The 12,192-nt window shown below is 41.7% G+C and overlaps 1 protein-coding gene across 3 annotated transcripts in view; it reads right to left on the bottom strand.

Annotated features, from left to right (window-relative positions):
• LOC148329589 (zinc finger protein 516-like) overlaps window positions 1–12,192 on the bottom strand; it is a 47,612-nt gene that overhangs the window by 14,844 nt on the left and 20,576 nt on the right. For all 3 annotated transcript variants that reach the window (XM_088306434.1, XM_088306432.1, XM_088306433.1), the window contains exons 2-3: window positions 4,854–7,096; window positions 808–2,049 (exon numbers count right to left, since the gene is read on the bottom strand). In XM_088306434.1, the coding sequence (XP_088162560.1) occupies window positions 808–2,049; window positions 4,854–6,594 (2,983 nt within the window). In that variant the 5' untranslated portion in view covers window positions 6,595–7,096. The remainder of the gene's footprint in view (window positions 1–807; window positions 2,050–4,853; window positions 7,097–12,192) is intronic.

Genomic DNA, 12,192 nt, shown 5'->3' with positions numbered 1-12,192 from the left:
CTCTTTGCCTCTTATGTTTCCTCGTGCCCTGTTTTGCCTCCCCCATTTGCATCTGTGTGAGTCTCTCATCAGGCAGAGCCGTGACCTAAACAGTTTGTGACAGCTTTCTGGGAGAGTGGAGCTGGACACAAGGCATGCCTCACAGACCTGAGCGCACCAGAGGTTCTCTCACGTCTTTCGCAGACAAATATAAAAAAATAATAATAATAAAAAGCAAAATAACAAATCACAAATTCAGATACACAATCTTATTACGAAGCAAAAAACACATGCTGCCCCAGATACAGACTTTTATCATACCTCACAAACAAGCAAACAAACAAGCCATCAGAACTCATGTTGCAAAACGTCAGTTAATCAGATAATACTCCGTAAGTGGTGAACCTTTCATTGTGATTACAGTTTAGATCTTCTGAAGAGGCTCAATACAAATATTTACTGCTTAGTATGATGCCACGATGTGCACTATTTGTGTGCACTATTTATTGATGGAATCATTTTAGAAACATCTCTTTGTTGTATTCACAGCTGACCTAATCGTGTGGCTAGTGAGTGTATATTTTGACAGAAAATATAAGGTTTTGTAAAGTACATGCCCTCAATAAAATCACAGTCAAGTCTAAATCAAATTCAAAAATATAAAAAAATATATAAATATTTTATGGAACTTAAATTTGTTTTGAATCTTACACAATATATCTTTACCCATATTGGATGTATATTTCATGTAAAATGTGTCTCTGTTACTACATAACTGTGCACACCTTACTGATCCGAATAAAAAAGGAAACAAATATAGTTCCTTACCAGTGGGATCCAAAAGTGAATTAGTGGCACCCCATCGGTGGTAAAGCGCAGCCAGTTCATGGGGGCTGTAGTTTTTGAGGAAGCTGTGGATGTTGTTTGGCATTTCTGGGATCTCTGATGTTTGATCCTGCTTCACATTCCCATGAGCCTCCGAGGGCAGGGAGAATGGTGAAGTAGTCTGAAGAATGCTTCCATATGGCTGCGTCGCTCCATAGTGCCCCGCTGTGGAGCTGTGGATGATGCTACTAGGCCACGTAGCATTAGTTTGTCGCTGGCCATGGGAATTGGTGAGTGTTTGCTGAGAGGAACCTCTAGCTCGGTTGTACTCTGCTTGGGTATTGTACTTGCTAGATAGCATGAAGCCAAGTCCCTCCTGAGGCATCATGTAAGATTCTGCCCTTTTGTTAGCTGTAGCAGAGTTGAGGCCTGGGGCTGGCAAACGAGAAAGGGTACTCGTGCTCTTCTCCTTAGAGCTGGAGGATAACAGCGAACTCCTCCGAGATGAAATATCAACTTTGGGTCTGGAGCGAGGTGGCTGAGTCTGAGGAACTTTCGCAGCTTGAGATCCTAAAGTGGATGTGGAGGCTCTCGTCAATAAAGATGAAGAATGATGGTATGATGCTGCTGTTGAAGCTGTACGACAACCTGTTTTGTTCTTTTTTAGAACTTCATTGGCCTGGGTTGGGGGCCGTGTGCGTTGGGCACCCACAACTGTTGGCAGTGGTGGACATTCCTTACCCTCCAAGACTGGTGGGGGGCCAGTTCGTCGCCTGGAGGACCAGACTCTTGGCCCCTTGTTGTTGTTTTTCAGGGCCCATTTAGGCACCAGATTGGAGCTACTACTGGTCATGCGGTGTGCCACAGTCTGGTGCATCCACAGAACTTCAGGATACAGTGTAGAATGGGAGCAGAAGGAGCATTTATGATTCGGGAGGATTTTCATGTCTAGGATTAGGGGGTCTTGGCCCCTGTGACCCTCAGCCCTCATACATAAATCCACAGGGGTCAAAACAGGCTCACGAGGAGAAGAGCAAGTTGAAAGATGAGCAGGAGGGGATGGAATATTTCCCAGCCCGAGCAAGAGGGCTTTCTTCAGTTTGGGATATCCATTGGGGGTGACTCTGGGAATGGGGCTGGTTTTGTCTTCGGTGGCAGCCGAATGCTGGACACGGACATGAGCCAGGTAGTTATGTGACTCAGTGGTAACAAAGTCGCATAGGCTGCAGATATAAGGCCTCTCATCTGCAATAGAGAAAAGACAAGAGACATATAGGTTTGTAAAAAAAATAAATAAAAACTTTCTCCCTATGTTTTAGGTAAAAACAGAATATGGACAAATATCTCTCTTGCTCATTACCACAATATTTCAGTATTTATACACACTAAAAACTAAATATAATAGACGGATGGGTGACTTAAAATGATGAAACAAATACTGTACTGTAGTAAATTTGGAGCATCATGTCTGCATTGAGTAAATAGAATACAATAAATTAGTTAAGCGTGCAGTGTTAAAAGTTCTCCACTTGATGGTAGTAACGCCCTATCTTTCAGAGAAAATAAAGTGCAGTCGTTAACATTAACCCTCAGTCATTTTATCTCACGTCACAAGCCAAAAGCAAAATAATGAAAAGTGGAACACACACACACACACACACACACACAAGTCTGGCAATAAAGCAGTATATTGTCTCAGCTACACACACACACACACAGAGTCACATGACACAATACCGGCCCGGCACTTAGTACCATTTTCCTCTCCCCTTACTTTTGCACACCAGTAACTCGCCATCTGCTTTTCATTTGATTTCTTGTTGGCAGCAATGACCATCATTAACGCTGCCAAGGCAAAACCCTACATTGCATTTTAAGTTTAGCAGTCTGTTGATTACAGATATGATGCGTTTATCAGGCCAGTTCTGATCATTTTTCCCCTCCACACTTGAAAATTACCAATTAACTAAGTAAATGTGGATAAGCAATACAGTATGTGCAACATATCAATCATATACCACATGCACAGCACAACAGACAAATAACCTCACCACAAACAGCCGTTAAATATAAAAGAACAATTACGACAAAACAGTCAATATTGACTTGATTTGCCATTACTGCCAGTGATATTATCCTGGTGTTTTCTTTTTTTTAAGTCCCACTTTTAGATTAATAAAATTACTTAATTATTTATACAGCTCCCATGATGCTATGTATTCCTACACCACTACACACTACATTTGTGTGTTAATGTTACTCACAATTTGTTTTTTGTTTTCTTTATTTGATGATTGTAAAACACACTGTACACATTCTCACATACTGTTATTTTGAAAACCTTACACAAGAATATCAATTTCAACTTTGTCATCCACAGCAAAAATCCTTACCTTAGTTGTGTTTAAAACATTTACTGTGTTAACTGTGTCTTTGCGAAAACAACTAAATCAGAGGTCATGATAGTGAAAAAATGCAAGAAGACAGGTAAAATAGATAAAACCAACCCCATAAAAATTCGACTCACAAATGGAGTATGGGTGGAGGGGGTTTCCTGAGACAGGAAGACCTGAAATAGCTCACTGCTCAATCACGCCTGAAGAAATGTTTCTGCTATTTTTGATCACCACTGTGAACAGGGAAGATTAGGAAAAGACACTACTAACGCCAATACCTCTTAACAGTTTTACACATTTACAACAAACGCATCCAGCTAATAACACTTAAGATGTTATGGGAGGTTTAGTGAGAAGCCCGCTCGTAGACTGAATAGACATTTGATCAACATGATTATGAGAACCTGCTCTTCTAAGGACGTCGTAAGCATTTTATGTTTTACAGTAAATATACGCTTTATTGGTTATTAATGGGAAAACAATGATGTGAAAATGACCTTTTCCCTCCTTGCCATGTCAATAAAAGTCACAAAGTTTCAATAAAGGGGTTTTATTTCATTCTTCTGTGTATTGTTTAACTGTTCAGATCATTTCCAGTAACAGTGATTTTTACAGTGCGTTTTGTACAAAGTAGAACAAACGCACCTAAAAGAGGGCCTTTGTAGTTTTGATATTCTGCCACATGGTGGCGTTTGTTCCCACTTCACACAAACTGAAGAGCTGAGGGGAAAAGTACCTCTGTCGTGAACAGATATTTACTACTAAGTTGGTGGAGTCAAGAGACTCCAGTGGGTGGTTTGAAATGGGCAACAACCATTTAATTTCACCACATGCTTATGATGCTATGCCAGAAAAGAAGAGTGGCTGTTAGCACTGTCATAAATGCAGGCATCAATAACCATATATGGACAAATGTATAATAGCAATGACTGTAGATGATTATAGCTTCCAATTTATGGGGATAGTTTGAGAAAGACCTTTTCTGTTTTGAATTTGGTGTGGAAGAATGCACTGGTCTCAAAGCCTTGGATACAGGCCATGTCCACTTGTCAATCATCACGGACCTCTGACTTCACAAATGATATTCTGGATGAATGGACAATAACTCACTCTTCCGTTTGATTTCCTGTAAGTATACAACTCGTTGTGCCTATATAATGAGTGAAAAACATTCCTTACACTGTCAGAAAAATGCAACCCATGGGTAGATTATGGTAGTTTTTTTCCCTTTAAAGTACACTAACTAACACTGAGTCACAAACTCCGGTCCCCAAGGGCCACTATCCTGCATGTTTTAGAAGTTGCCCTCCTCCAACACACCTGATTCAAATAATCAGAATCATTATCAGGTTTCGGCAGAGTTTGCTGATGAGACAAATCAGGTGTGTTGGAGGAGGACCAGAGTAGGTGACCGTTGAACTAACCCATCCATCCATCCATCTATGAGGGCATATTATTGGACTCCAAAATAGCTTCACAATTTGCAAAGCCAGAAAGACAGACACTGTGAAAAGTGTCAAGAATTCAGTTTAAACACACACACAAAAGAAGCTCTGGCTATAAAGCTACGATAAGCGTAAAGACATGTTTTTTTCTAGCATTTTGTTAAGGTAACAATTCATTTAATCGTTTTTTTGATGAGGGGTGACTAACCTGGAAACTCTCCTGAGTTAGCAGTGCCCATCTCAGATGCCTGGTCTCTAAAAGTGGAGGCTGGTGGAGAATCTCCATATCCCGGGGTAAAGGGTCGGTTTGGAGAGCCTGATTCTGGGTCACTGGTGGAGCTCCAATGGTCTTTAGTTGCGCTTTTTTCTTTGTCGCCCATTGATGACCTGCCCCCATCTTTTCTATGGACTCGCTGGTGGACAATCATCTGGTGACGACTGCGGAACACCTTCCCACATTCAAAGCACTCAACGGATTTAGCAGGACCTTGAGACTGGGATGGCCGTCTCCGTTCCTGGCGAGACGATGGTCGGTACTCTGAATCACTGAGGCTCTCTGGTGTCTGGTCTCCAGATGAACCTTGGTTTCCTAAGCCAGAGCTGCTGCGGCGACCTGTGCTGCGTTTTTCTTGAACTTGAAGAGCATAACTGTTGTTCTCTTTCTCATAAACTACAGTGCTTGTAGCAATGTCTTCCTCTCCAATATTTCCTCTGTCATTGAAAACCTTGTTGTTCTCTATTGGTTCAACAACTTTTCCTTTTGTAGCTAAATGCCATGCTTGGTAGCTGCAAACAGGATCAAGTTCTGGGATTCTTCGACCCAGTATCTTATCACTTTCATCCTCCTTAGCTTTTGCTGCAACAGGCTGAAGGCCTAAATAGTCAAGTAAACATCTCTTTGTGGCTGGTGAATCATCATCATCAGTGCGTTGTGACTGGTTCTGAGGTTTCTTTCCATAACTCAGACTGTGGACTTTATCATGAGCCCTCAGGCTCTCTTTGCAATGAAACAGGTTCCCACATTTAGAGCACATTTGGTAGACGGACGTAACAGAGGCAACAATGTCAGGATCCTGTGCTACATCATTGATGGTGGCGGGAAGCTCAGCAGAATCCGATTTTGCACGAGACCGTGACCTGGTGTTGTGTGTTTTCATGTGGGATTTAAGAAACCAAGCTTCGCGGAAGCGTCTTCCACATATTTGACAGCAATGGTCCAGGATCCCAGCATGTTTCTTCATGTGTGACTTTAAGAACCAGGATTGGGTGAACACCTGACCGCAGGTTTCACAGGGAAAGGTCTCATCGCCCTGCGATTCAACCGGTTCAGCCGCAGCTTCTTCCTTAACACTCGTCTGCTCACCTGTGTCGACAGTGATGTGGACCTTCTCAATGTGGCTCAGGAGCTGGTCCTCTCGCTGAGCCTCAAAGCCACAAAGACGGCAGCAGTAAGGCACCTGATCACTTCCCGGTTTCTCTCTTTTCAAGCTCCTCACAGGCACTTTCCTGCGACTATCTTCGGCACTATCACCACTGATCATTCGATTACACGCTGAGCTGCTCTTGGTCGGACTCGTGCCTCCATCAAGACCCTCTGATACACTCATCTCTTCTTCCTCTGCGCCCCCCTCTTCGTCCTCATTGGAGTGGTGGCTAGAGAGCGTGCCCAGTTTGTGGCTGCGTATATGAACTTTGAGGTTGCCTTTCTGAGAGGCCCTGTGGTCACAGTAGGGGCATTTATAAGGGCGTGCACCAGTATGGCGTCTCATATGCTGAGACAAAGAGCTCAGGAAAGGGAAGCTGCGGCCGCAGACATTGCAGTCATACGACCCGGGTATTTTTTCATCCTCGCCATCAATATCATGTTTGAAATTGACCTTAATGGGAGTCAACTTTTCTGTCTGATTTCTCGCCTGAGTATCCATCACCCCCACACTGGGATTCATCATGGGATTTGATGTACCCTGTTTATGTGGCCTCTTTCAGGAAAAAAAAAAAGATCAATCTACCGCTATCTGCCGTTGCACATCGAGGGATGTCAAGTAGGCCTTTGTTAGTTAATTAAAATGTTATCTGCCTGCAGTCATCCACAGATGAAGCTGCTATCACAGCAACTCATTTAACACTGTCCGGTTACAGGAAACAATGCCATCTTGCCATCTTCATCTGTCACTGTCACCAATTCACTGCTAGCAGTACCATAATATAAGGAAAACTATCACATGCCTTAAAATGTTATTATGAAAGATATATCTAAAAATATTGTGGTGTTTAAATATCTCTGCATAAAGAGGGACTTTGAAGAGTTTTTAATTCTTCATCTCTCCGGGGAGTGTTTCAAAAAGTCTTGATATGATTATTAAACCACACTTCCTTTCTTCATGCATTTCACTGCCATCTGTCCTCCATCTTCATATTTTACACGCATCAGCAAACATCTACGTCATTCACCTGAGAATGAAAAAGAAAGTGGAATATAGAGGTGGAGAGAAAATGGTGGGGGAAAACAAAAAGAAAAGGTTATTAAAACAAAATTCTTGATAGACAATTACCAAGTACAACTGATCATTTTCTTTAACAGTCACGATTAATTGGATTCTGTCGATGATGACTTTAGGCACCCTAGAATGGTTACTTGTCATGAAAATGATGAAAATTGGTCACGGTATGTTAAAAAAAAAAAGGTACACTCATCCAACACTTCATAAGATGCGCTTGCACAACATGAGCGGATTATTCACACATTTTCTACTGCTTATCCCAAGCTGACTTTGGGCACGAGGCAGAAAGATGCTTTGAATAGGTTGCCAGTCAATTTCAGGCCACATACTGAAGTGACAAACAACCATTCATAGCCATGACTCGCCACCTATTAGAGGATTCAATTAACCTAACATGAATGTTTCTTGGAATGTGAGAGGAAGTCGGAGTATGCAAACCCCACACAGGAAAGTAAAGATTCACAACCAGAATCTCTTGACTGTGAGATGACCTGGTGACAACATACACACATGCTTAGTGCTCAAACTTTGATACATGTCAGTCATTGTACAGTTTTATTCTACTTTGTGGCCACTGAGTGTAGATTAAGTGTGGCTGTGTCCACCCCCTTAAATGTATTGATGCACAACATCCATCTGCATGATTGTGCAATGATTTGTGCAGTGTTTGGGGGCTCTGAAGCCACACCAGCTGAGTTGACACTTTACACAATCATGGTAGGGGGGAAGAGGGGGTGGATGTTCCGTGTTCACATCAGCAAGATCAGCACTGCCACCATATTCCCTCCCCGTAATGGCCTCACAAACCCGCCTCCACTCACATGACAAGGTTCTTAAGTACACAAAAGGAAGTGTCCTTTCTGACAATTTGCCTCCTATTCTCAAACTGGAACTGAATGCTGTGTCGCAGTGACGGTCAAAATGAAAGATATAGTCATACTGACATACACCGTGTGAAATTGTTTCATTATTTTTATTCAGGTTATTTTGTTTTTTGAAGTGATGAGCCTCGTGCTTTACTTCATGTTTATATTTTCAAAAGTTAACCTTAAAATAGCTTGATAAACTCTGTTGCTAAGAGACCCTAATCTAAAAAGCTATGCTGTACTTATGAACACTGTTCCACCAACTATATTGTGCCACCTCTATAAAAAAACACATCTGAAACTTTTGCACCAAAAAATTGGAGCGATTCTAGAAACTCAAATGGTGGACAATAAGACATTAGACTGGCGCAGATATTAAAGACTATAGTCAAGCTTTTGTCAGGCTCTAATTAGAAGAGGATAAATGATCTTTACAACAAGAGGATTTCAGCACACGAACAATTGTACAATGTACATCCTTCTAACATGGTTTGCACTGAAAATTAATACCCTGTACCAGAGCTGCATATTTATATAGACTCTTTATTCTATTGAAATCAGTGCAGCTTTAGCGGTTCACACAGCTTCCTGCTCAAGACCTCACACAGCAGATTAACACTTTGGCTGTTCACAATGGGTATTCTTGCAAGCATCTGGAAAATAACTGTAATTAAAAAAAAAAGACGCTCTGTCTGAGGTTGTGATGTCATCCGCGATTTTGTCATTGTCCCACAGAGTTTTGGCATTCTACACAAAAGGTAAGAAGTGATGATATTATCATTTAGAAATAAGTGTAGTGTCAAGCTCACCCACTTTTTGTTCCAAACCGAGGTTGAACGTGAAGTGGACGGTGAAATTTAGCATGAAAGGAACGCCAACCATGGATGAAATTGAAAAGTATGATGTTATGAGTAAAAGACGTTCTGTTCCGTGATGTTCCATTCAGGATAAATGTTACAATTCCAGACTCTGTACTGAGTCCATCAGACGTGCTCGTACGAGAATGTGCATCGCGCACGCAAAGGAAGGCGTGCGCACTTTCATTTTTCGGCCGCAGGTGGCAATAGTGATTAGAAACTCAAAATCCCGCGGAGTGCAGTGCTAACATGCGTGTCAATCACGCTACCAAAAAGCTTTGTGGATGTGCGCTTCCAATAAGAATCTGAGGCGTGCTAGCTGCGTTTATACAGCAGTGATGTCACATTTCCTCCGCTTGCAATATGGGGATCCAAATAACTGGCTTGTCAGTCATTTTCTCCCCACTCCCATCGTTTTTCTTTCACATCCAAGATAACGGGGCAGTAAACAGCGGTTGTTCATTGAGTTCACGTTAAACTATTTTTTATTGTCTTTTATTGGTAACAATTGCATTAATTTTCCAGAACATAATTCATTTGTTTCCACGTTTCAGCCAAGTATCTCAATGTCGGTCTCTGGGATTCCCTCCGCCCTCTTTGCCATGCTTTTGGATTTTTTTTAAAGATATTGCTGATACTAGATCTGAAACATACTTGATCTGAAACAAAAATGTTTTCAGTATGCAACAAAAAAAGCAATTGACATTGTCTTTCCAATACTTTGAGGAGACTGCATATAAATGCTAAGTATTCAGAATGTAACCCCTTCCTCAATGATGATGTGTCTCCTTCTCGTGAGGGACAGCTGCAATTTGTGATGCACTGAGATTCCATAGCAACCACAGAGACTTCTGATTTGAAGTTGGGGACAAATAGACACTGTGAAGAATCAAGAGTGAACCTTCTGTTTAAATGCTGACAAACACGCAGCCGCACACAAGCAGTGCATCTGTGCGCGGAGCAAAACAGAGGGGCTTTTAAATTTGCCCACGCATGTTTTGGAAGCCGATGTGCACGCTGTGGGGTTTTAACAGTGTTCCATACAGGCAGCATTGCAAGTTTAACTATTTGTACAGAGGCTTGTCACAAACCCATAAACACACTACTGTGCAGAGGCGAATATACAGTGAGCGCATTGCAAAGAAATAAAAAAATCTTGCCAGCCTCCGCACAGTTGCTCATCAAGTGGAGACACTAGCTACTCAGAGTGGGACAAAGAAAGTAGTACTCTGCCTAAAATGCAGTGACACACATGCATGGTGTGTATTCTGAATAAATAATCCATTATGAACGCACCAGGGTCTGCTGTAGCTTTGTTATTAAGAACGAGCTGTGTAAAGCTCAGATGGATGCATGCACACAGCACACGCGTGCATAACACACACACACACACACACACACACGTGCACCCCCACCCACACGTGCACGCGCACACACACACACGCAGACTTACAGCTCATTCAAAACACACACTGAAGACTGACATTTTCCAGGTTAGCTCTGGAATGAAAAAAAGTTTGTAAAAGGAAAATAAATGTTCATTCAGTTATGCTACGCCTCTGAAAAGTTTTGTCTGCAGCTGAAAATGAAACCTATCTTTACACTTGACAAAAGGAATTTTCTGATCTAAAATGTTTTTGAAGTACTTCAATAGGATGTAGCAGAAAATACACAATATTTCCACATAAGAGACTTACATTATGTTGATGAGGCCTTTTGGGTTTCCCTTTTACTTCATTGTGAGTCAAATTAAGGCTTGCGTTTTAATTAACACATTGAGATGAATATTCACTTGACAGTCTTTTTATTATGTTTGTAATTGCACAATGGTGAAGCATTACTGCAACGTACTGTGAGGGGTTTTGACTGTTTTTCTTTTCCTTAATTACCAATATGAGAGGGGCAAACTATTAAAAACATCTCTCTTTACTATGAAGAGCAGATCAATTCAAATTCTTCAGAATCTGTGACAGTTTCAAGTTAACACTGATAATTGGTATTTTTAAAATGGTATTTTTGTGAGTTAAATAGAACTATTACATTTCATCTGATTTTGTTTTCCATTCACAGTTATATAAGGAATGTCAGTATACTTCCACTTGTTGCTTTGCAAGTAAAGCAGCTGACCTCGCTTGCAAGTCTGAAACCTTACAATTTATATTTAAACAATATAACAATACATACACAGAATGTGCTTGTTATGTGATGTGTCCCTCAAACTCTCGATTACTTCTGATTTACCAGAATTTTGTCTGCTTCTGTCCCCGGACTGTCACAGCAGGTCATGCTCATAAGAAGGAAGAGCAGTGGGGGGTTTCGCAGCATTGTTGGCCTCCCCAATTCCCATACTATTCCCGGTTTTATCAGTAACCCCCACCCATCCCACACCCCGCGCATTAAACCAAATCAGGACAATGGGGGGGCTGCCTCTATCTGTCGCTTCTCAACACCCACCCCACCCTATTAGCGTGAGAAGGGCCATTATATAAAGAGTCCACTGGATTTTTGCCTATGTTGGTGCAGGAAGTGGCAGGTGTTCGGGTCAATACTGTCATTTTACATTTTGTTGACCGCTCCATGCTAGTGGGATTATTGGACAGGCCACAAGGGAAAAGGATGGTTTCTCAGTCTCAAGTCATTTTGTCGATTACACAAATGTGATACACAAAGCTTTATGTTGACTAAATGTTCTTCATGGTTCCTGACAATCACTTGCACGTTAAACTATGGCACCAAAATAAGAGAACCAGATGTTCCCCAAGTTGCGCAAAGTTAATGATCTATTTTTATACAATGTGTGAGTACAGCTGTTATAATGGTCATCTTCCGCTCTCACTTGTCCTGTTACATGAATGTGTGTTGTTTGACAGTCTATAAGTGTATGTGCGTTTCTCTTTGTATGCTTCCCTCCCCCTCTGTCTCAAACTCTGCCTGTTTTTCTCACACTAGTCGTTAACCCCTGGGTGCTCTCTCTCTCTCTCTCTCTCTCTCTCTCGCTCTCTCTCTCTCTCTCAGTCTCTTTCCCAGTCTCTCTCTCTCTCTCTCACTATCTCTCTCCTGGATTGTTGAAGAAAATGACATGCAAATGCACTACATCGTTTAGAATCAAAATTCTATTTCCAGTATATTGTCGGTGTTAAGTGAACGTGTGCGCAAGCGAGGAGGGAGAAGTGATATGTGCGGCGGAGTAATTGAGAGTCAAAATCAGCAAGTTGCATTTAATTTGACAAAGGGAATGAAGTTCAATACATACAGCCATCTCTAAAGTGCGACCCCGTTCCAACGTCATCTATGAATTTGCCTTGTCTGACAACAAGAGTCTA

The sequence above is a fragment of the Idiotropiscis lumnitzeri genome, chromosome 10, assembly GCF_059441095.1.
Source record: "Idiotropiscis lumnitzeri isolate Australia: NSW breed Sydney's pygmy pipehorse chromosome 10, RoL_Ilum_1.0, whole genome shotgun sequence".
NCBI lineage: Eukaryota > Metazoa > Chordata > Actinopteri > Syngnathiformes > Syngnathidae > Idiotropiscis > Idiotropiscis lumnitzeri.
Note: the sequence above shows the minus strand (reverse complement) of the source record. Positions and strands in the feature narration are given on the sequence as shown.